The sequence below is a fragment of the Schistocerca piceifrons genome, chromosome 2, assembly GCF_021461385.2.
Source record: "Schistocerca piceifrons isolate TAMUIC-IGC-003096 chromosome 2, iqSchPice1.1, whole genome shotgun sequence".
Taxonomy (NCBI): Eukaryota; Metazoa; Arthropoda; class Insecta; order Orthoptera; family Acrididae; genus Schistocerca; species Schistocerca piceifrons.
In genome coordinates, this window is record NC_060139.1 from 265,011,129 (window position 1) to 265,037,856 (window position 26,728).

Consider the following 26,728-nt stretch of genomic DNA (forward strand, 5'->3'; position numbering starts at 1 on the left):
CCTTCAAACGTACATAAAAATAGATATTTTGAAAATTGTTTAAAGTTTAGGGACCCGACCATAAGCATTTCAATTCTCTACAAAAGTAGCCAAGCGGTATGAAGAACAGCAGAGTAGTTTTTCGACAGTCAATCAAAATGACAGTCACAATCGCTTTATTTATTTTGTCGCCAACCGGTTTCAACCCGCGTTGGGATGGCATAGTTACCAACCGTGCACAGGCAGGGTGACAACTCCAGCGAGCGAACAAATGGTGTAAATTGCCCTGAATATGACGCCATCGCGGGTTGAAACCGGTTGGCGACAAAATAAATAACGCGATTGTGTCTGTCATTTTGATTGATTGATTATAAGTAAACCAATCGCTGCTATCTCCACGCGACTATGTTGTCTAAAAAGTTTTTCGACAGTCTAAACACCCAGCAAAAAAATGTGACTTTTAGGAAATCGCAATTGAAGTTTTGGAAAGAGATAGCATCAGTCTGCGATGCCTGGAGCATACAGTACGCCTTCCTCGATCTCGTTCATCTCGTTCGCGTGCACCGCTTCCTCCAGGGCCGCAGATCTGGCTTCTTTACTGGCCGCAGACCCCAGGCGCTCTGAGAGTACAAGGCGGTCCGCGTTGCGCCTTCGGCAAAATTCCAACGCCGTGTTGCCAAGATGAATGCCCATGGCATTCATTGTCTGTGCGACTCCCATGAAACTGTCGCTGAAGATAGCTGCAGCCAAACTGTTTGCAATTTCAAGTAATTCTTTACCGGAACATATGTGTTTTGGGGAAAGCGTCCAAGTCAGCGAATTTATCGACTCGTCAGAGTTTTGAGAGTTCGCGCCAACACATTTTTCCAGTAAACTGTCATTCGATAGGTCTTCGTATACAGTAATTACTATTAAAAACAGTCTTGATCATGATTTATTTAACAAGGTGACCGGTTTCGACCACTGCTGTTACTATAAGTTGTATACAAAGTTCTAAATAAAAAAGCCTTGTTAAGCCTTGTTAAATAAATCGTGATCAAGACTGTTTTTAATAGTAATTATTTATAAGACGTTGATCACTGCTGTTCCCGTAATGCATTCAAAAGTACTTCGTATACAGGTCTGATTGCCTCCCAGCGCCGTCCGTAGGCGCTCGACGACGCAGGACTGCCGGTCCGATGACCATGTATTTAGACTATATCCAACGGTTTGCAGGTAAAACGGTTTCGTCCAGATGTTCTCCGTATCATAAGGTATCGAAAAATGGAATAAAAAATTCATTTTTTGAAGCTTCTAGAACAGAAAACCCCCTTAACTCAGCAAACAATGCATAGATGCCGTGAGCTTCAAATACATGAAAACTGGATTTGGCCTACTCTGGTTCTCAGCCCTTCATTTATTCTCGCTGTCGGCGAATACTTTGATTTCCCCACAAGACCTGTAACGACAGCAATGTTAAACACATTCTGCCTTTTGAACTGAGTACAGCCACATAGAGAAAATACTTCATAATGTGGGGTCACCATTTCTCTTATGTGGTCACTATCAGAGGTTACTCATCAGTTAATAATCCATCCGGTGACTGATACAGCGTTCACCGACTATTTCATTGGCGCTCACATTCCACGTTTTTACGGCTGAAGAAGATGACTTGAACCTTAACTGTTAGTGATTAAAAATTCCAAACAAAAGTTTTCTTATTTAAAACGAAATCTGACTCGTAATAATAACTTGCAGCGAACAGAACATAACCTAAATCCAAGATTTTATTCACGCAGACGACCGAGTACCTGACTGTGCGAGCCACCATCCATGCGATTAAGTCTGATCGTCTCTAATATCGAATCCCGTCTAGCCATTGCGCCAGCGATATCGCTAATGGGTCCCAAGTCGAAAGACTCGAAAATACGTGACTTCACGAGGCGTGTTGGACGCACATGGCGACGCCCCGTGGAGGCCCAACTTGTTTGCGTGACGAGGCACTCGGGCAGCGCCGTGAAGGATCTGTTCCCCGTGCCACCCCGCCTCTACCGGTCGACCAAGGATGTCAGGAGTGGGAATCGTATGTAGATTCACAATTGAAAAACAACAGCTTACAGGCACGGAAGCCCACAAGAAGCTATAGAGGTAATGTCAAACGAAGGATGTGTGGGAAAAGTGTGCAAGTCATCATCGAGTACTGGAGGTGACAGCTAGGGGTCAATAGTTACAAAACACGTCGCGGTCCAGCTATGTAGTGCCAGTAAGTAAGTGGTTGACGTAATGAAGGAGCTGTCGCTAAGTAATCAGCGCTAACCGTAGGTTTAAGGATGTAAGACGCTGAGCAGTACGCAAGCCTGCCCCTCATTTACAAATAATTTCCATCCCCGTTATCGGTATTGAGTATTAATTACTGCCATTTATCAGCAGCAAAAACGACAAAGCAGTGCATGCTAGAGGCAACATCAGCAACAGGGACATATTCGAATTTCCCCCTCTCCCCTTTGATTAACACAGCACCTTCGTTACGAGTACCAGATCCACAATGTCTCCGTGGTGATATCACAGATACAAATATTTATCTATCATAGAAACAGAACTGACATGTTAGCACGTCTTTACATGACACTGATAGCGACACTGGAGCACTGGAAGGACAAGACATGCATTTGAGAGATGCCGTATTGTGACTGCCCAGCGGACGGGACGCTCCATCTTTGACGTGCCCCCTCCCCCCCTCCCTCCCCCCTCGGCTGTACCGTGGGTAATTTTTTAGAACATTTGTCGTGGAGAATAGCAGCGGTCTGGCTAAAATAGTCTAAAAATGGATTAAAAACAGTCTTGACCGTAATAACATTATAATTGTTTTCCATGATTACCGGTTTCGGTCAGAATGTGACCATCTTCAGGCTATTTACATCATGTTGGTAGGCGGTGGCGGTAAACGGAACTCGTGCCTCCGCAAACGTCAACTCAACAGATGACGTTCATGGAGTCTCAACAGCTGCTCCATTCAACGCCACAGCCTACCAGCATGGTATAAATAGTCTGAAGATGGTAACATTCTGGCAGAAACAAGTAACCGTTGCAAACTAAGATTTTATTAGATTGCCTTCCATTAGGAACGTGGGTGCACTCAGCGACTATGATACGACTTACAAATGATAGAGCACAGGAATCAGTCGTCCTTTATTTGCGGATTTTATTTCGCAAATCTACACTACTGGCCATTAAAATTGCTACACCACGAAGATGACGTGCTACAAACGCGAAATTTAACCGACAGGAAGAAGATACTGTGATATGCAAATGATTAGCTTTTTAGAGCATTCACACAAGGTTGGCGCCGGTGGCAACACCTACAACGTGTTGACATGAGGAAAGTTTCCAACCGATTTCTCATACACAAACAGCAGTTGACCGGCGTTGCCTGGTGAAACATTGTTGTGATGCCTCGTGTAAGGAGGAGAAATGTGTACCATCACGTTTCCGACTTTGATAAAGGTCGGATTGTAGCCTATCGCGATTGCGGTTTATCGTATCGCGACATTGCTACTCGCGTTGGTCGAGATCCAATGACTGTTAGCAGAATATGGAATCGGTGGGTTCAGGATGGTAATACGCAACGCCGTGCTGGATCCCAAAGGCATCGTATCACTAGCAGTCAAGATGACGGGCATCTTATCCGCATGGCTGTAACGGGTCGTGCAGCCACGTCTCGATCCCTGAGTCAACAGATGGGGACGTTTGCAAGACAACAACCATCTGCACGAATAATTCGCAGCAGATTGCAGCAGAATGGACTATCAGCTCGGAGACCATGGCTGCGGTTACCTTTGACGCTGCATCACAGACAGGAGCGCCTGCGATGGTGTACTCAACGACGAATCTGGGTGCACGAATGGCAAAACGTCATTTTTTTCGGATGAATCCAGGATCTGTTTACAGCATCATGATGGTCGCATCCGTGTTTGGCGACATCGCGGTGAACGCACATTGGAAACGTGTATTCGCCATCGCCATACTGGCGTATCACCCGGCGTGATGGCATGGGTCACACGTCTCGGTCACCTCTTGTTCGCATTGACGGCACTTTGAACAGTGGACGTTACATTTCAGATGTGTTACGACCCGCGGCTCTACCCTTCATTTGATCCCTGCGAAACACTACATTTCAGCGGGATAACGCACTACCGCATGTTGCAGGTCCTCTACGGGCCTTTCTGGATACAGAAAATGTTCGACTGCTGCCCTGGCCAGCACATTCTCCAGATCTCTCACCAACTGAAAACGTCTGGTGTATGGTGGCTGAGCAACTGGCTCGTCACAATACGCCAGTCACTACTCTTAATGAACTGTGGTATCGTGTTGAAGCTGCATGGGCGGCTGTACCTGTACACGCCATCCAGGCTCTGTTTGACTCAATTCCCAGGCGTATCAAGGCCGTTATTACGGCCAGAGGTTGTTGTTCTGGGTACTGATTTCTCAGGATCTATGCACCCAAATTGCGTGAAAATGTAATCACATGTCTGTTCTAGTATAATATATTTGTCCAATGAATACCCGATTGTCATCTGCATTTCTTTTTGATATAACAATTTTAATGGCCAGTAGTGTAGATTTTGGCTAGTACCAGCCATTATCAATGCACTGTTTCGTAGTATCAATGCATGTCACTTCGCTGTTGTTCGGTCGTCTGGCACAGTTCTATCAAGACTACAGAACTGTGACAGACCGGAGCTGACATGCATTGATACTACGATATAGTGTATTGATAATGGCTAGGTACTAGCCGAAATCTAGATTTGGTAAATAAAATCTGCAAATGAAGGACGACTGATTGCTGTGCTCTATCATTTGTAAATATGTTATTGCGGTCAAGACTGTTTTCAATTCATTTGTAGTTTTACCGTGGGTACCTGGATTTGCGCAAAACTGTGGCTGCCTTTCCGTTGTAGCCAACAACATGCTGATGACAGGTGTGGCAGCGATTGTTCCGGACTGTAACACTTGGTAGACAGATGGCAGTACAGCAACTAACTCTACAATTACATTCCGGGCAACAGCTACCTCCTCTCTGTTTTGATATGGAAGTCACCTGCTCGTACATGTGCACTATCTGTGGTATCCGGACACCATTATGCAATGCAGAATTGGTCAGATGATGTCACGAGAGGTAGACCCCCAATGTGAAAGGAGTCGGAGAGCTTCTCTAGTCAACAGAGAAGCGGTAACAGCAGACTGGTTAGGTCAGGGGAGCTCAGTAACTTCTGGTGCGAACTAAATATGGGATTCAGCAGAGTAACAAATCCATCAGAGACGTATCTGTCCTCCCAAAGGTGTCCAAGCCGACTGCTAGTGATGTGATTGTGAAGAGGAAATGGAAAGGAACCACCACAGCTAAATAAACATCAGCCATACCTCATGTCTGGAGGACAGGGACCGTTGAGCATTGCGGAGAATGGTTGTACAAATCAGATGGAATCTGAGAGGGGAAGTACTCCTGAGTTCCCAAGTGCTACTGGCAGTCCAGCAAGCCCAGTGACCGTACATAGGAAGTTACAAAAAAACAGGGTACAATCGTCGGGCAGCTCTTCATTAGCCACACATTTCTGTGTTCAATGCTGAGTGACACTTTTGCAGTTGTAGAGAGCGACGCCACTGGTCAGTGGATGACTGAAAACAACCGATTTGAAGGATGAATCACGCTATACCTTGTGGCAACACGATGGAAGATTCTGAATTTCGTGAATTCCTGAAAAACGATACCTTTTACCAAGTCTAGTTCCAATGTCAAGTACTAAGAAGGTAGGTTAAGTAAGGCATGGGGGTGTTTTTCGTGCTTAGGATGTGGTCTCCTTCCTGCGCCTAACGCGGCAGGACCAGAACACATTTTATAGCATTTTGTTGTGCGTATAGCAGACAAAAAATTCGGAAACGATGATTTTTGGTATCTGCTTGAAAACGCACCAAGTCAGAAAGCAGCATCTGTGAGGCTATGGTCTGTGGACGCAAACAGTCCTGAAATGGATTCGCGTGCACAGAGTTCCGATCTCAACCCAATGCTCGGGATGAGTTACAACATTTACATCGTTCCATATCCCAAAGCCCAACATCGCTACTTTCTTTCGTCTCGGCTCTTTAGGAAGAACGGGATAGTCACACCACAGGAGCCAAAGAAAGCAGTCAGCATCACTTTCAGGTTGCTGCGCACTTGACAGGCCTTCTTTGGTCTTCATGAGGAATACTTTCAGTGTGATGACTGGGATTTGGTTTCCGCGTCGTACCCGTACACCCAACATTCGATACGAGTGACTATGGTGCTAACGAAGTCGGGGTCACTGTTTGTGGAGTCACTGTTTATGGAGTCCTGCATGTCATGTGAGCACCGAAGCCTGTGTGAGCACCGAAGGCTGTCTGAATCTTCCGAACGCGAGCACTACACACTGACTTACTCAATGCTGCTTACCAGCAACTGACGCTATCGACAGACTGGACGATTTCGCATGAAGGCTGAAGGTCGGCACATGCAAGCATGCTAGATTCAAATCCATCTGGTCAGCTCAAAATAAAAAGGTCGTATACTTTTCTAACAGACCTTCCACTAACTCACGAATAAAAGCTCATCTGGTTTTGATGGTGTTCCCAATAGATTACTAAAAATTTGTACCCGGGAAATAAGCCTGGTCTTATCTGAAATATGTAATGCATCATTAACTCAAGGTATTTTTCCAGAGAGACTGAAATACATCGTGTTCAAATTCCAATTTAAGAAAGATGATAGGAGAGATGTCAGTAACTAACAACCTGTTTCACTACTGACATCATTTTCCAAAAATTTTGAGGTGATATATTCTAGAACAGTATCTCACCGAGCAAAACTAATATCCTCAGTAAATCACAGTTTGTATTTCAGGAGAGCTACTCTACTGAAAATGATATTTACATGTTCACTCCTCAAATTTTACAAGCTTTAAATAGTAAAACAACGCCGGTAGGTGTTTTCAGCGACCTACCTAAGGCATTTGACTGTGTCAATCACAGCATTCGCTTTCATAAATTGAATTTTTATGAGATTTATGGTATGACGAATTAATGGATAATGTCGTAGCTAGCCAAAAGAATGCAGACAGTTGTACTTAGTAATTCAACCAAAATAGTCTGCGGATGTTATTTTGACTCAAGAGAAGTTATCTATGGGGTTCCGCAAGGCTCAATCTTAGATCTACCAGTGTTTCTCATATATGTAAACTCTCGTCCGTCGTAAAATATATAAAAAGCAATTTTTTTTCCACTCGTGAAACTAATAAAGCATGTCCCAGACGTGTATCTGCAGTAGTTTTCTAGAACATCCAGAGAATCAAAGATTATTATACAAGTAAATTTGTTTACTTTCCACTGAGAATGCAGAAACGTTTCTCATTGTTGGCAACGTTAGTGAGTTTCCTAACCTTGAAACGAGTTAGTTTTCTGCATTGTTCAGTGAAAGAACATAATAACAACAGTGTATTTAAGTGAAACCACTTAGTAACTGTCGTAGTTTGCAGATTATTTATGAAATAGGGATGCCTTTTAAATTTACTACAGAGGAATACGCCGATATGGTGTTTATTTATGGCAAATGTGATGATAATTCTACGGATGCAGTTAACGAATGTCGTGTACGTTTTCCATCTCGGAGGATTCCGAATGCACGAGTCATTAGTGGAGTATTTCGAATATTACGGGAAACAGATTCTCTACCTAGCGTTCATAATCAGTACGAGCGCTCGTTACGTGAAGACTATGATGAGTATATTATGGATGCCGTTCAACGCAGCCCGGGTACCAATACACGACGCGTCTCTCAACGATTAGGCATTTCACAGTCTAAAGTATGGCGTACACTGAAGTACAATAACAGGTATCTTTATCATAAGCAAAAAGTGCATCAATCGCATCTGGGAGATCCTGCCCTTCGCTTGGAGTTGTGCAACTTGTTAAAGACTAATCGGCAGTTACACAGAAACATTTTTATTTACTGATGAGATACAGTTTACTCGAAATTGTATAAAAAATTTACATAACGAGCACGTATGGTCTGAAGCAAACCCACATGCAGCAGTTCAACGTAATTTCCAGCAGCGATTTAGTCTAAATGTGGGGTGTGCTACAATCAACACACACTCTATTGGACCTTTCATTTTCCCAGGACGTCTAACTGGCGAGACGTATTTACAATTCCTTCAAGAAGAAATGCTCTGCTTGCTCGAGTACGTTCCAATTGCTACGCGATTGCAAATGTATTTGCAACATGACGGTGCGCCTCCACTTTACACCAACTACATTTTCCCCAAAAATGGATTGGTCGTGGTGCTACACGTCTGTGGCCACCCAGATCACTCGATTTAACACCAATGGATATTTGTGTATGGGGATGGATGAAAGACAGTTTGAGGGCAAAGTCAATACACGTCAGGCATTACTTGCTCGCATTATGAATGCAACAGACGAAATTAAGAACAACCCTATGAAACAAGTCTGTTCATACACGTGCAGCTGAATGCACTGAACACGGTGGAGATATTTTTGAACATTTATTGTGAATGATTGTGAAATTATATGTACACTGTACAACTTCCTTAACACAACTTTGTTTTTTCCGATTTAACATGAATTCACGTGTGCTATACTATTAATAAAAGCAGATTATCTGACACATTCATACAGTTTCAGCTAACGTTATTACCATCAGTTTATCCAAAATTAAATTCTCTACAACTACTGTTGAAAAATTTGTTTAATTGTCTGGAATTTAAAAAAACAAATTGGGTCAAGTAATTAATAAATTAAAAATTTTACGAAATTACTTATTTGCTTGTCTTGATGTTTTGAAAACTACTGCAAATACACGTTGGGACATGTTTAATCACATTCACCAGATCAATAACAACAAAATAAATGGAAATCTTGTTTTACTTTCACCTCGTACAGTTTTTCGATGGATTCATATTAGCGAAGTAGCTAAATTTAAGGCAAAATCTTTCATTAGCTGTAACTCTGTAACTAAACATTTGCGGATCCATGTTTATATCAACTTTTTTCTTTAGTTTTACTTGTGGAACATATTAAAATATTTGCATATCTTCGTGGATCATTTTTTTTATATATAGGGTGTCTCACCTAACTCTGCCATCTCAAATATCTCTGGAACAACAACAGATATTGAAACATGGTTTTCACCAGCATGAACGTACGGTGTTGGCTTAGGAAACCAAATACTATCTGAAATTTAAAAACGTAAACAAATACGATTTTCAACACAAACTTGTGTATTTTTAAATGGACACCCCCAATTATTTCGTATGCAGTCAATAGCATGAAAAATCACGCAAATAATTGCGTTTGTTACATCGCAGTTCGTCAGTTCCATCCAGAGAAATTGCGAAGCGAAGTTGGCGCTTGAAATAAATGAAGCGCACAGCTAGCGCACGTCCTGAGACTCAAGCGTGCACCTCACGCTTCCGGTAATCGTGATGTGATTGACGTACTACGTCAGTGGAGTGTTAATGTATGGTGTGGTATTGTATGACAACACATCATTGGCCCACATTTCATTGATGGCACTCCTAAAGGGGGATAGTTTAGCCGCTTATTGAGCTATACCTTACTTGAACCGGTCCACCTCTTATAATGTGTCAAGTAATGTGGTATCAGAATGATGGATGTATTGCGCATAATGTTTATTGTTGCGGAATGGCTACAAGAGGTACAATTAGTGGTAACACACTTGATTTCACGTTTCTAAACCTCATAAGTTCTGAAATATGTGGCTTGTAAAGGATAGCAACGGCGTCACAGTTTCTGACGTAATGCATCGCATGTAGTACTGTGCTCACAGCAGGGCTTGCCTGCACTGGCGCCTGTATCCTGTCAGTGTACAAGGACTCCTTACCCAGCCTGCTGAAATGTTCTCATACTATAACGTGATTCGCATACGTTTCCACATTAAAACCTGTTTTCTTATGGCTTGTTACATTTGCCGTCATCTAGTCGATATGCCGGCCTTCAGTAATGAAGAAAAACTAGATATTCTTTTAGTTTATGGCGAATGTCACAGAAATGCAACCGCAGCTGTGACACCGCATGCTGAACGCCACCCAAATCGGCGGTGTACGTCACAGCGAACCATTGGCAACATCTGCAAGACACTCGCGGAAACTGGAAGCTGAGCTCCCACAAAACGTCGACGTATAACGCCAGCGACTGGTAATGGAAACGAAATTGCTGTAGTGGCTGCAGTAGCGCACAATTCTCAGGTGTGTGTATTAGAAATTGCACGAGGTGCAGGAATAAGCCACAGTAGTGCGTGCAGAATCTTGCATTGGCATCGGTTTCATCAGTTCCATACCTCACTGCACCAGGAACTGTGCGGGAATGACTTTGAAATCCGCATTGCATTCTGTCATGTTGCACTTCAGCAGTTTCAAGGTAATCCAGTATTCCTAAGCAATACGTTCTTTACAAACAAGACTTCATTTACAGATCATGTTAATGTGAATCTGCGGAACACGCACTACTGGTCCGTGCAAAATCCCCACTGGATTCTCCAAGTTGCTCATTAACGAGAGTGGAGTGTCAATGGTTGGTGCGGTACCGTTACTAACTGTATTGTAGGTCTCTACTTTTACCGTGGATCGGTGAATGGACAGCGATATGCATCATTTCTCCAACACATACTAGAGCTCCTTATGGAGGACCTAGGATTGGAAACACGTCTATCAATGTGATTCCAACATAATGGATGTCCTGCACACAATGCAAAAGTTGCCAAAGACGTTCTAGATGCGACATTTCCAAATACGAGGATGGGGCGGTCCTCCAACTTGACGCCATTATACTTCTTTCTCTGGGGGGCAGTGAGAGACAGATCGTATCAAGAACCTCCAACGACAGTAGAGGATATGCAACATCCTATTACTGCGGCGTGTGCGGCAAAATCTGTAGAAACTCTACAATCTGTGCAACACTCTCTCGTTACCCGTCTGCAAACGTGTATTGATGCAAGCGGAGGGCACTTCGCACATATGTTGACGTGACGCAGTTTCATTGGCCAAGACATGGGTGTATTTTGTATGCTGGATGTAATGCACAACAATACAGTTTCTGTGGGTGACAGCGCACTAGTAAATGTGCTTAGCAAGTGAATTCCAATGAGTTATCTATAATTGTAGCTCAAGTTGTCATTTCGCTTTCCCACTGTGTGAGCACCCGACACTGGCAGCGTGAGGTGCACGTTTGAGTCTCAGGACGTGCGCTAGGTGTGCGCTTCTTTTATTTAAAGCGCCAACTTCACTTCGCAATTTCTCGAGATGGAACTGACGTACTGCGATGCAACCAACGCCACTATTTTTGTGATTTTTCATGCTATTGATTGCATACGAAATAATATGGGGCGTCCATTTAAAAATACACAAGTTTGTGTTGAAAATAGCATTTGTTTGCGTTTTTAAATTTCACATAGTATTTGGTTTCCTAAGCCCCCGCCGTACGTTCATGCTGGTGAAAACCGTTTTTTAATATCTGTTGTTGTTTCAGAGATACTTGAGGTGGCAGAGTTAGGTGAGACCTGTATAAGAATTTTTAAACACTGTTCTTAACAGTACCACTGATTTTCTGCGAATGCACTCACTCTTAATTTTAAAAAGACTCACTTATTCAGTTCTGCACGTTTAGGGGTATTACACCAGTGGTTAGTGTAATACATGGTTAGGAATTAATAATTAGGGTGGAAACTTCAAAATTTTGAGGTGTTCACACTGATGATATTGTAAACTGCGCTTCTTCAGTTTACATTATCATCGACGGGTACACCTACAAGTTTTGAAGTTTCTGCCCTATTTATTATTTCGTCACCAGCCACATTTGCACTTACGATCAATGCAAATCTTGGGGAGAGACATATGTCAGTTGACATATTTTACATATTTTCATTATAATATCGTATGGAGTAATGTACTGTGATAACTCATCTTTAATAAAGAAAGTCTTCATAGCTCAAAAACGCAATGAAATAATAATACGTGGTGCTCACCCACGATCAACTTGTTTAAAGAGTTGGACCTTGTGACTACTGCTTCACATTGTATTTATTCCCTCATTACGTTTGTTGTAAATAATCCAGTGCAAAAGCAGAAGGGATAATGACATTCATTATTCCACGTTAAGATTGTGTTTAGCACCAAAAGTGGTGAATAACACAGCAACAAAAAATTTCGATCGCTTATCCAGGGATGTAACATTTCTGACAGAGAGAAAAGTAAAATTTGAAAAAGAAACTGAAATAGTTTCTCCTTTACAACTCCTTCTGTTCCATAGAAGAATTTCTATTATTGTAATGTGTAAAAGGTGCGGTGTAGGAATTACTAAGTCACATCTGTATGTCGGAAAAAATAAAACATTTAAAAAATGAAAAGTCGTTTAGCATGTAGCCACATTTACAAATTCATTCGTGATGTGAAAGTAAAATGATTCAATCCATATAATTACGATTTATCAGACAAAATGATCCTTGAAATATGAAACTAACTAACTACTGCATGCAAAGACTCCAGAAAACAACTTTGGTATCTATGTGTGCTTTTGTTAAATTTTTTATTGCCATTGTAGCCTGAACATGATATTTATACCTCGAAACACGTTGCTTCATTAAATAATTTGTCAACAAATTTTACGAACGGTTGCGGTCCCTGGAGAACCAGTCTTTGGATTGAAGATCAGAAAAAAATATCTTCAGAGTTTTAGAGTTGTCAACAACCTTCTCTGAATCTACAAAGGCTAAAAATGTAGGTAACACTTCATTCAATCTATCTTCTAAGATAACTTGTAAGGTCATTATTCCGTCATGTGTTTCATTTCTCCAGAACCCAAATTGATCTTTCCCGCAGACAGCTACTACCAATATGATTATTATCCTGTTAATAATCAATGGTCTTTATATCATGACTTATTATTTACTATACAATAGTGAGTGGTAGGGAAATGAGGAAAATGACAGAGCCTATCAATACACAACGTTGTTCAGTCTCTGAACTTGGTGTTGTTGGCTGATAGGTGGAAAGTTTCCAGAGTTGGCACGTACGTACTAGCACAGAACTCGGAGCTCCCAGGACATAGATGACGGCATCGGCGATGTCCTCCGGCATGATGTGCGGATGCTTCAGGACAACGTCCCGCGAGAGGTGCTGCTGCTTGTCGAAGATGTCGGTGGCCACCACACCAGGGCTGATCTCCTGCAAGGCAAATGAAGTCAACACAACCATGCACCACGGCTACCCGCACCTTAGGTACAATTTATATGCACATAAACATGATTTTATTTCAAAATAAACAAAATGTGAAGATCGTCATAAAGTTTTAATTCTTCTTTTCCCACTGCTATTTTTTCGTTTCCTATTGGGCCACCATGCTACCTTGGCAGTGGTGGGCGTCATTTCTGACGCCACCACTCTCTCCAGGAAGGAATCTATGCACCATCCCATCTCACGGCGTGTGGTGCAGATCTGATTATCAAGTGCATTAAAGTTTTCAGTGTGTGCCTGAAGTATAACTGAGATGGAAAGTGGGTACCATCCCAGTAAGTACAAAGAGCGTTCGAAAAGTTTTGCAGGAGGAGAATGAAATTTTTTGTGAACATACTTGCAACATTTAGCTATACGGTGGTATACAAAAGTATTTTCTTTCATTTATAGGTGAGCCATAATGGACCGTGAAGTAGATGTCATGTTGCGACAACGGTAGGTGATGGAGTTCCTGTTCAAGAACGGCCATGACTCTGCCAGGATGAAGCATGGTTGTTTTTGTCCGAAACAGAGCAAAACCCAATCCATGTAGTGGTGTCATCCAGATTCCCCTCGGAAGAAGAAACCAAGACTTTCACGAACAGCACGCAGAAAGGTGATGGCCTCCTTCTTCTGGGATCAATGTGGTGTCATTTTCATTAACGTTTTGGAATTTGGTTCCACAATTAACCAGGACTGTTACTGTGTGTAACTCCGACGTGCCATCAAGACCAACAGACCACAGCTTCAGGGTCAGCTCTTCAGACTACACCATCACAATACCAAACCCCACACAGCCCTTATGAAGCAGGAGAAAATCAGGAAAGTGGGTTGGAAAATTGTTCCTCATCCTCCCTACAGTCCCGACTTGGCTCCGTCTGATTTTTACCTCTTTGGTCGTCTGAAGACCCACCTGCGCGGTAAAACCTTAGATAGTGAGAAAGACCTTATTTCCGGTGCCAAGCGATGGTGTAAAAGTCAATCCCCAATTTTACCAAAGTGCATTTACATCACGGAGAGAACGTTGGGCCAGATGCGTCACAGCTGGTGGAGGCTACATTGAGTAGGCTCAATGTATAGCTAAATGTTCCAAGAATGTTCACAAAAATTTCATTCTCCTCCTGCAAAAAAAATGAAAAAATTACAGACGACTGTGAAAAACTTTTTGAACGCCCTTTATACCTATTTGGGTGTGAAAAATCACTTTGAAACTACAACCAGGCTGACCGATATACCAGCACACGTCATTAATCCGCAAGGTGAATTCGACACGAGGCTCGACTCCCTGTGTCCCGGAAGCGGGTGCGTTAGCGCGCTCTGCTATCCGGCCTCCATAAGTAAAGTTATGTAATTACTTTTCCGTTTCCTTGCATATACTCGTCTGCATAGTTGGTACACTTCGAAATTCCTATGACATAGTAACTGAGCACGCCGCTAGAGTGGCGCAGCATTGGACAACCGCTGAATAGTGGGACAGTGAGATTGAAAGAAGAGTTAGGCGAAGAGAGCCTATATCATCAAAACTATTCTCAGAAGTCCTTGAGGATAATTTCAGATCCGTAAATTGGGAAAAGAAGCGATCGCTGTTAATAGAACACAACTGGACAATTTTCTTTTTGCTGATAACATACTGTGTTTTCACCTGGGGCAGTAGTATTTCAACGACGAATGTTGAGACGCATTTTGGCAGTTACTAGGAGGAACAACAAAAGAAGCAAACAGATCAGGGAACATACTAGAGAGAAAGGATAACTGTGTGATGGGCATGAAAGATAGTTGGGCGTAGCATGGAACCAGGTAACTTGATGGTAGGTGATCCAAGAGGGTTATTAACAAGGAGATAAGAAAAGATTAAAAAGACGACTTCACGAACATAGTCGAGAAAAGCTGAAGACCATAACACACAAGTTAGGAAGACACCTTTACACAGCAATGGATGCCAGATTGGAGGGGGGAGGGATGAATATTATGATGAGACTGCTGCAGATACCTCGCAATGAAAAGGTGCCAACGCCACGAATACTGGAAACGATGATGTCTCAACCCTCTGCGCTAAAAACCGCATATTTTCCTTTCTTGTTTCGGCAGCAGAGATTATCTATCAAATTTCATCAATGTGCAAGTGGCCTCCCGTTCGAGTGAAAGTTGGAGGTACCAAACATGGTGAATATTGGAGAAAAATAAGCATTACACAGACCTGCGCTTTTTAAACACCAAGAAAGTTTTCTACATGAATGACAATGTGTAAATTTCTAAGACCTGTGCACAGATGCCGTTAATCATTATAGCGACAGAGATGGTAGTTACAGGCTTTTTTTTTTTCAGCCAAAGGCAGTGCGAAAGTAGAACTGTATGGTTCACATAATGATCCACATTGAAAACTACACCCCTGCCCCCTGCCCTTTACACAAACCATGTACCTTGCCGAGGTGAGGTGGCTTGTGTGCTTTAATCATACAGATAGCTGTACCGCAGGTACAATCACTATGGAAGAGTGTTTGCAGACAGTCCAGACAAACGTGTCGTTGCTGAAGAGGGGCGGCAGTCTCTTCAGACGTTGCAGGGGCAACAGCCAGGATGATCGACTGAGATGAGCTTTTTACATTAGCCAACTTGATCATGCTGTGCTGGTACTGAAAGCAAGCTGAAACTACAGCCTGATCTCAAGCAGCCTACTCTCTGGCTTAGTGATGACGATATCACCTTGGATACAATAATCCTGAGGTAAAATATTGTATTAATCGAAGTTCTGGGCGTGACTTCTCTGGACGACGTTGTCATCATGGGAAACAAAACTCATTCTACACATTGGAGCATGGAATGTTGGAGGAGGTGTATTAGAGAGCATAAAAATAGAAATGGATATGTAGAAGTTGGAGATAATGAGAATGACTGAATTACAGTTCCAGGAAGAATGGTACTTCTGGTCAGGTAAGTATGCGGTGATCAAAACAAAATCAAATAGAGATAGTACAGTAGAAGATCTAATAATGAATTAGAAAACAGGAATGTAGTAAGCTATTACGACCAGCGTATTGAATGCTTTGTACTAGCCAAAATGGACACGAAGCCAACACCAACCACAGTAGCAGAAATTATCAAACCTTCGTACATCAATATTTAAATTGGACGATGGTGGGACACACCTGGTATAATTTTTATTAAAAATGAAACTCCTCCAGCTGTATTTAAGATTTTATATTTATTGGGCCACTAGCTTCGACGTTGCGTCAACGCCATCTTCAGGCCCGTACACTTTGATGAAATCAATTGTGCGTGGCTCAGTACTAGAAGTCCACGGTGAGAACAACACGTGCTCCACATGGATGGCGAGCAGTAACTGGTGTCTGACACTAGTTACTGCACGTGTTGGTGGCACCGCGGACTTCTAGTACGGGGCTGAAGATGGCGTTGATGCAACGTCGAAACTAGTAGCCAAATAAATATAAAATCTTAAGTACAGCTGGAGGAGTTTCATTTATAATAAAAATTATACTAGCTGGTTCAAATGGCTCTAAGCACTATGGGACGAAACATCTGAGGACATCAGCCCCTAGAACTTAGAACTACTTAAACCTAACTAACGTAATGACATCACACACATCCATGCCCGAGCCAGGATTCGAACCTGCGACTGTAGCAGCAGCGTGGATCCGGACTGAAGCGCCTAGAACCGATCGGCCACAGCGGCCGGCTCACACATTATCCTAACCAAAATAGACACGAAGGGAACACCCCCTAAGTAGTGAGAACTAGCTCCAAACATCACGAAACGGTTGAAACAATATGCGATGAGATAAAAGAAGTTATTCAGACTGATAAGGAAAATGAAAATATAATCGTGATTGGAGATTGGAAGTCTATAGTAGCAAACGGAAGGTAACGAAAAATAGTAGGAGAACGAGAATGAAAGTGGAAGTTCCCTGGTAGAGTAGCCGGTCGGGGTGGCCGAGCGGTTCTAGGCGTGACAGTCTGGAACCGCGCGACCGCTACGGTCGCAGGTTCGAATCCTGCCTTGGGCATGGATGTGTGTGACGTCCTTAGGTTAGTTAGGTTTAAGTACTTCTAAGTTCTAGGGCACTGATGACCTCATCAGTTAAGTCCCACAGTGCTCAGAGCCAGCATGGTAGAATTTTGCTCGGAGCAAAAATCGGCCATAGCTAATGCTTGAATAAAACGTTCTTCGGTTTTTAGCGGCGTCAAGAGTTCAAAATTACACGAGCTTTCGGCCAAGCGCTCCTTGGCCATTGTGAAGTACATGACTGCCAGTGGGCTGATGGTACGTCCTGATACACCCTAGCTGCCGGCTGTGACGTCACTGGTGCCTGCGACATCGCCATATATATCCATACGCTGACTCGGCACTCGGTGTACTCGCTTCAACCGCGCGATCGCCTGTATCCCACGTTGCGCTGAGCTGCAAGCCTTCGTCTCTATCAAGGATGTTATCGGTGACGTATTTCAATGGCTTCTTCTGTTACACAGTCCCAGGACTTGTTAGTGCAAGCCACGAGAGAGGTTTCGTGAAATTTGATCCGGTGACCGTTTTGTAAAGCATGCTTATTAAATCGACTTTCTCGGAGTAGCGCAGGCGGTAAAAACTCGCATGCTCCTTCCTGCGTTGTTCCATAGTGCGTAGTGTTTGGCCGGTCTAAGACTGCCCACTATAGCAAGTTTTCTTGTAGGCCCCATGTGTTCTGAGACGTGCTGCGTCTTTAACTAGTCTCCGAAATTGCCAGATTTTTGTCGGATATCTGAAATCGATTTGATCTTGTGTTTTTTTAGCAGGCAGCTTATCTTGCGCGACACGAGGCGAGGAAGAGTAATGTGTGTGTGTGAAATCTTATGGGACTTAACTGCTGTGGTCATCAGTCCCTAAGCTTACACACTACTTAACCTAAATTATCCTAAGGACAAACACACACACCCATGCCCGAGGGAGGACTCGAACCTCCGCCGGGGCCACGAGGAAGAGTAATGCATTGTCTTCTCCTACCTCCGTGGTTAACTGGATGTTACTGTTAGCACCTGTGAAATTATCTAAGAACTCGTAGAGGTTGTCACATGGGGACAAGTGACGAAAATGTCGTCATTGTAATCGAAAAAAACAACTAGGCTTTAATAGCACTGTGTCTAAGGCAATATCCTCAAAATTCTCCATGAAGGGATTTGCAACAGCTGGAGTTTACAGGCTTCCCATGGCAACATCATCGGACTGATCGTAATACTGATCGTTGTCCAGAAAATAAGAAAAAGAGACAGTTCACTGTCTTTCGTCGATGTCCTCGTCATTCATAGCAGATGATACGGAAGCTTATAGAGATTTGTTTTTCCCTCGTTCTATTTACGAGTGGGTCAGAAAGTTGTACAATGATCTGCAGTAGTATAACTGCTTGTGAAATATACGTGTAGACACCAGGCGGAGCAGCAGAGAACTGGAGTCTGCTCTATTGCTTCAGCAGAGATGCTAGGTTGGTGGGAGTACTCACGGTGACCTTCATGCTGGAGTCCCGCTGGAGAAACTCGCGGCGGAGGCCCTCGGACAGCACCCTGACCGCGTGCTTGGTGCCGTAGTAGAAGGCGCCCTCCGACATGAGGGGTAGCCAGTGGCCCGCCACGCTGCAACCACACAGCAGACAATAAGTAATGACGCAATGATTAGCGTGAGCAGCAAGCGGTGGGAGAAGGCAGGCGAGCGTCACCTGCCGATGTTGACGATGTGGCCGTCGCCGATGCCCTTGGCGCGCATCAGGTTAACGGCCTCCTTGGTGCACAGCGTCAGCCCCAGCACGTTCACCTCCAGCATGCGGCGGAACTCCTCCGTGCTGCCCTCTGCACACACACAGACACAAATACAAGCTTTACCCATTGTAAGCCTTGTCTGACACAATAGTCTCCCCACAGTGCACTGATGACCCGAAACATCTTGACTACCGTGTTTAATAATCTACTGGTCCAAGTTTGGAACGAAATACATATCCGATTCAGCGTCGAATGAATTCATCAAGTCCTTGATAGGTTTGTGGACGCCAGATCTCTACGCCCAGGTCACGCCAGTTACGAGCCAGTGGATTTTGGGCCAAAAGTGGCACCTAATAGCTTCCATAGCTTCCCAGATGTGCTTCACAGCGTTCAGATCATGCGAATTTGATAGCCATCACTGTGAGTCGACTATCATGCTCCTTGAACCAATGTAGCACAATTCTGGCCTTTTCACAAGGAACTCTATCTTACTGGAATATGCCGTCTCCATCGGTAGCAAACTAAACATGAAGGGATACACGGGGCCCACATCAACGATCATGCAATCGACTGTGGTTAGTACCACAGGTCCCACGTAAGACCCATCGAGTGTCCCCCATAGCATAATGCTGTCCCCCACTTACATCCGTCCTCGGCAAGGTTCATGTTTCCAGTAGCCGTTTACCTGGATCACGGCCTAGCCAGACACGACTGACGACCTGCTGTAACGACAAAAGTGATTCACCATACCATGTGACACGTTTCCATTGATCCACGGTCAAATCCCGTTTATTCCGGTTGCGCTGCATTTACCATCGACGATGTCGGAAAGACTTGTGCCTGCACCAGTATTGTACCCTGTCGGCAGACCTGCCACAGATAGCTGTCTACCCTGCTTTATACGGCTGGCAAATCTGGCATCCGTGTTCCGTGATGAGACGTCGACGTCCAACACCTTGTCACCGACTCGCCGTGTCACTATCCTTCAACCGTTCTCCACAGCTCCTCACGGCAGTAGTGGGCGCACCAACAGTCGACCAGCATAGCTTTTTCCTAGATGCACGTTCCCAGTTGCCAGGCCATAATAAGCTTGACTATGTCACAGTCGCTTGCGTCAGTGAATTACATTTGCGGCTTGCAACGTCGTTAGTGTCATTCCCCATTCGTCTCTGTTCCTTTAGCGCGTCGAGTATCTACAACGCTCGCAAGCGGCATTCAGTTTCGCGCTGGCAGTGGTCCCTATGTTTCGGCTCACCAGTTTCTATCTACGGAGACCCGATTTTGGCAGTACGGTTGTCCCCCGATTATTTCCTATACTATTTTCGGCAAAGAAAATCGAGGATTGGGTAGATACTGAGCCAGGGAAGAGATAACTGTAGACTATACCGAAAACGCAAACAGCTACGGTTACTATCTAAACGGTGTGTATCACGTATCAGAGTTATCTAAATTATTCTACATTGCCTGAAAGGCAATCTTTTTGAAATCAGCAGCAAGCGCCATGTTTTCTACGATTTCAGCAGAAACCAGACTGCATTTATACAATGTGCATTCACATTAATATGACCACGTGTCAAAAGCCTCAGTAACCACCTTTTCCAGCGCAGTTCGCTCCGAGGCGTGCAGGAACAGTCACTGAGATTCTGAAAGGTACAAACGGGGATGTGCAGTCATGCCGACTCCAGTGCTGTGGCCAGCTGCGTTACGTTTCTCGGCTTAGAACCCACAGCGCGAACATACGATCGAAGTAATCCCACTGATTCTAGACTGGTATTTAACCCAGAGTCTGGTGGCCAGGGGAGTACGATAAACTCATCCTGCTGATCTTCGAAGCACGCATGTACACTTCGAGCTTTGTGACACGCTGCGTTGTCCTGCTGGTAAATAACATTGTGCGGAGGGAAAACAAACTGCACGTGACGTAGACATGGTCCTCAAAGAGAAATGGAAATTTGTGTTGATCCATTGTATTTTCTAGAATGACGAGATCACCCAGCGAATGCCAAAAACTTTTTCTCTAGATCTGAACGTTCCGCTTTGGTTGCTTCCTGATCATTCACGCCGTACTCAAGAATGGCCATCTATCCGATGGGGCATGAAACGTGATTCATCTGAAAAGGCCACCTGTTGCCACTGAATGGGCGTCCAATTGTGGTGTTGGCGCCTTCGTCGCCGATGAGCAGCAGTCAGCACGATCCAAGAACCAGCCACGTGCTGCGGTAACTCATACGCAGCAACGTTCGCTGAACTGTCGTTGGTAACCCTTGGCTCATGTAGGCGGTCAGCTGCTCAGTTCGCCCGTACACTTCTCCATTGCTCTCGTTCCCCCCTGTCATCTATGTCCCGTGGTGCACCTTAGTTGCCTCGGCGCCAGTTTTGGACAGTGCCATTTTGCCATGGACGGTATACTTTCATCACGGCGGTTCGCCAACAGTTAACAAACTTAGCCGTTTCGGAAATGCTTCCACCCTTGGCCAACGACTGCATTGTTTTCCGCGTCCCCCCCCCCCCCCCCAACACACACACACACACACACACACACACACACACACACACACACACACGCTTTCCATTCTCCACTGTTAGTGCTACCACATGTCATCAGCGGGGGTGGTTTCCGTCGAACATAGGCCGTGGTCACATTAATGAAAACATGTAACGGTCTAAAATTACGACAGGGAAGCCGTAGTAGAAAATGGAGTCAGACATGTTGTACCCTCATCTTGTGTCAACCTCTACACTAAGGAAGCAGGAAAGAATACCAATGAGATATTTGGAAAGGGAATTCACTTTAAGGGAGAAAAGAAATGAGATTTACGAATGATATGGTAATTCTGTAAGATACGGTAAGGACCTGAATGATTCGTTCAACTAATGGATAGTATAGTGAAAAATGCTTACAAAACGGACATCAACAAAACTAAATCAAGGGTAATGGAGCATAGTGAAGTTAAAACAGGCAATGCTGAGAGAATTAAAATAGGAAATGAGATAGTAAAAGAAATAGATGTTTACTATTTGGGTAGCAAACTAACTCAAGAACTTTTTGGAATATTGTCAGTGGAAAAAACAGCTATCGATAAAACTTTGATAAAATCATTTCAATAAAAGCAGTCTAGATGGTATGTAAGTCACTTACTTCATTGTGTAATCGATTTTGAGCTCTTATAGGATCATCATCAGACCATTTTACTCCGTGATGAGAGCAGGATACAGTTACATGGAGCAGAGATCGAAACCGGTCACAGAATGAAATAAATAACTTACATTCTTTAATTGAAATAATATCAGTCTAGAAAAAAACTGACTATGGTCGAGGTAAAGAGGATATATAATATGCGTTCCTAAACAACGGACATTTGTTAAGATCTAATACACTTTTAAATTGTAGGGAATCTTTTCCAAAGATATTTATCTACAGTTTAGCCTTTTACGAAACGTGGAGAAGAAACAGTTCAAAGAAATAGGGAATAACAGCTTTTAAAATGCTGTGCTACAGGAGAACGTTGAGAGTTAGACAGGATACGTTGAGTAACTAATGAGGAGATAGTGAATTGAATAATAGAAAAAATATTTGTGGCTGAGCTTGACTAGGCTTAAATTAGACTATAAATACACTCATGTTCTGAAAAAAGAACAAAACACCTCGAACGACTAGAGACAGGACGTTCATATTCACAGGACGTGTACATTAGTATGCTCTGCAGAAATGATTAGCATTTGAACCACGTCGGTGCGCGGATTCAAGGTCAATATTGATAACAAATGGTTCAAATGGCTCTGAGCACTGTGGGACTTAACTTCTAAGGTCATCAGTCCCCTATAACTTAGAACTACTTAAACCTAGCTAACCTAAGGACATCACACACATCCATGCCCGAGTCAGGACTCGAACCTGCGACCGTAGCGGTCGCGCGGTTCCAGACTGTAGCGCCTAGAACCGCTCGGCCAGATCGATAACATGCCACAACACTACCTAATAGTAAAATTTGCCTGCGGCGCTCGTTGTCGCTACAAACCTAGGGAAATGGATCAGTATGACTTGAGGAGCCATGCAAGTTTAATCGAAGACGTATGCGCGAACCGTACCGTCAAATCACCGTGTTTGAAAGAGGGCACATTATTGGAATGAGAGAAAGTGATGCATCCATCAGGGAAATTTCCCATCGTGTGGGACGAAACGTTTCGACAGCGCAACGGGTGTATGCAGAATGGTTCATGGTAGGCCGTAGAACGTTATGAGATGGGGCAGGTCGCAGCACCCAGATCATTCCCCAAGAAGACTGACAATTCATCCGAATAGCTTTAAAGGACAGATATGCGTCCTTCTTGTCTCTGGCGCAGCAGTGGAACACTCCGTACAAGACCAGGGGTGACTGTCGCCGTTTATTACGACATGGGTTACGTCCGCGTCGTCCACTTTCTACTCTACGGTTGACGAATGAGCAGAAACATGCTAGACGGCAGTGGTGTATGGATAGATGTCACTGGAGCAGGAATGGACTCAGTGTTTTCGGACGAATCCTGTGCTGTGTCAAAACGCACGGGTCACGTTCGCCTTTAAAATTGATGGGTATCCGACCCGATAAACGACTAATAACACCTGGTGGTTACTATAAATATATGTGCACCATGTATTAAGGGCGACAAGACTTGTTATAGATGACCCGAGACCGTTTACGGAAAAAAAAAACAGGTGTTGAGCGCGCGCGACTTCAGCGATGCAACAACTCGCCATCGCTGGGTCCAGAGATGGTGCCTGAGCGACGCGTCGTAGAGAACCGACACCATCAACGAATAATTAATTAATTGTCAAAAGTTGGCGTGGCCCTGTGTGTTTGTTCGTGGTTGGTTGGTTGTTTTGGGGAAGGAGACCAGACAGCGTGGTCATCGGTCTCATCGGATTACGGAAGTATGGGAAGGACGTCGGCCGTGCCCTTTCAGAGGAACCATCCCGGCATTTGCCTGGAGTGATTTAGGGAAATCACGGAAAACCTAAATCAGGATGGCCGGACGCGGGATTGAACCGTCGTCCTCCCGAATGCGAGTCCAGTGTCTAACCACAGCGCCACATCGCTCGGTGTTTGTTCGTGTAAATGGTTCCTATTGTATGACGTAAGAAGGTATATATCTGGGTACGTGTAGGTCGGATAGTATACCGACCCTTTGCGTGGTGTATTGAAGCATCGCAGTTAGTGTTTAAGGCTTGGGAGAGGGAAAGATGTTTTGCTGGTAGAAGCAGTATCTTAAATTGGTGCACTTCGCGGAGGCAGCGTGGATACTTTGTCTTTTTGGCCCCTGTTCATATACGTGGCTGTGACGGTAGTTTCCTCCCAAAGCTGAGCTATGAAATGTACGTAGGCTCCGTGAGGTTTTATAAATAGTCGCGGATGAGACACTGGTTTTGGCGAATTTATGTGCTAGGGCGATCGATTTATTGTCGTCCTGTGGACAGTTAGGTAGTGAGGAATAGTTTGCTGTGATAGATACAGCGTGAGCCGTGTTAGAGAGAAGGAGACTGCAGTTGATGAGTTTTTGGGAATCGTTGAAACCGATATCCTGTCAGTGGGGTATGATTAGTGGTCACGGCTCACCCAGAGGTAATTAGGTTGTTAGCTGCTTTGCTGGGGTGGTTTGGTAGTGATTGGTGTTTGTCGATAAGGGAAAGCCTCGAACACATTCTGTTTAAATACCACGATCAAACAGCGGACCTAGAATTGGCTCGTATTGATTCGAACTTTTTCACTGTAATATGATAGATCGCACCAATAGTTGAATTGACAAGCGACGAGAATAAAAGGAATATTTTACAAACAACACGCAACTAAACGAAAACTTTGTTAGTCAAAGTGATGAGTGGCTTATTGCAATTTAGGGAACTTGGCGGATCGCGTTTTGCTAACGCCTGAAGAGGCACAGTATTGAGTTAAATTGTTACTTAAGGTTAGGGTTAAGGAGGTGGTGGCGCCTAGGATTTTTGTTTATTTTTTATTATTGAATTTCCATTTTTGTGGGGTGTGGTAGTCTCTGCTGGCATATTGTATTGAGATACATAGACCCAATAAATACCAGTTGCTCAATTAGTAGCTGTTGTGTGTAGTTACATTTCGTGAGGAAAGCAAAGGTTCATTTTCAGAGATATTAGTAACGCTTTGCATGACAATTTTACGATGGTATTTGTAAGTCTTGCCTCATCAAAAAGTTCCTTAATTGAGTTGATCCACGCTAAATACTCAGAGGGTAGATACGCTAAACAGTTAAAACGATTTAATTTATGGAAATAGTGTCCTAAGTAACTTCAATTAGAACTGAAGTTGTAGAAAGTTATCACGGAAAACTCAGCGATTATACTAATAACAAAGATTGGTAAATCTATGGAATACGTTATGTCGTATTATTTACATAGCAACGCGGGACTAAACAGAAAGGGATATAAGAGCAACATCAATTATCTTAATCCTTATGGATATCGGTGAAAGCAACTTAAAGTGAATTGGTGGTATCTCGACGATGTATTGGATATAAATATTGTAAGTAATTGAAAGATTCCCAGACTTTTCCAGAGATAGTGTGCTGCGTTGTGAGAATTTTGTGGTGTGTGAGAACAATTGCAAGCTAGAGGTAACATTTAGCTTGACATAATATAAATAGGTATTGTATTTAAAGTGGTTTGGCATTTTGTTTGTCCAATAGTAAGATAACGGGAGTTGTTATCGAGATCTGTGTCTCGATATTGTTTGTCAGTGTCATTGGAGTGTTTTAGCGTGTCTATTCGTGGTGTAGTAGTGTCCTGTACGATTACGACGTTGTGTAGAGTAAAGGTGTTGTTTATTCGACATTTGAGTCTGCCGTCTCGTCAATGTTTATGATTGCTGCAGTACTAATTACCCAAGGGTTGATCTGTCTTCAATTTGTCTTTTAAGAGTGCAACAACGGTACGACCTAGACTTCGAGTATTTGCCAGGCGCTCCGCAACGACTGGAATCTTCTGAAAACTAATAGCGATCCACAGTCATAACATCGACTGTAAAATAAAAACTACCAAATTCAAGCTGTAGTGGTCGATTGGTTGGCTCAAGCAAATTTGCACGGCAGGAAGCCATACATCTGCGGCATAGCGACGCTGGTAAAAAAAATGGTTCAAATGGCTCTGAGCACTATGGGACTTAACATCTGTGGTCATAAGTCCCCTAGAACTCAGAACTACTTAAACCAAACTAACCTAAGGACATCACACACATCCATGCCCGAGGCGACCGTAGCAGTCGCGCGGTTCCGGACTTAGCGCCTAGTCGCTGATACAGTACGACCCGTTATCGTCGTGATTTCGATCTTGAGTACCGCCAGTTGGCACGTTACAATCCAGGTTCTGTTTGTTAGAAAATAATGGCCGCATTTTGGCTCGCCGCAGACAGGGAGGCGCCGCATCACAGTGACTGCATTCACGACGGCCGAGGTGGCCGAGCGGTTCTAGGCGCTAAGGTCTTGAACCGCGCGACCGCTACGGTCGCAGGTTCGAATCCTGCCTCGGGCATGGATGTGTGTGATGTCCTTAGGTTAGTTAGGTTGAAGTAGTTCTAAGTTCAAGGCGACTAATGACCTCGGAAGTTAAGTCCCCGAAGAGCCTTTTGAACCATTTGACTGCATCCACACAAGACATATAACACCAACTCGAGGCCTTATGGTGTGGGGTGCAATTGGTTACAACC

General features: G+C 43.8%; 1 protein-coding gene across 1 annotated transcript in view; it reads right to left on the minus strand.

The window, feature by feature from the left end:
* The window catches only part of LOC124775316 (farnesol dehydrogenase-like), a 65,231-nt gene that overhangs the window by 3,185 nt on the left and 35,318 nt on the right, over window positions 1-26,728 (minus strand). The window contains exons 4-6 of the mRNA XM_047250151.1: window positions 18,980-19,109; window positions 18,767-18,896; window positions 13,083-13,229 (exon numbers count right to left, since the gene is read on the minus strand). Coding sequence (XP_047106107.1) covers window positions 13,083-13,229; window positions 18,767-18,896; window positions 18,980-19,109 — 407 coding nt within the window. The remainder of the gene's footprint in view (window positions 1-13,082; window positions 13,230-18,766; window positions 18,897-18,979; window positions 19,110-26,728) is intronic.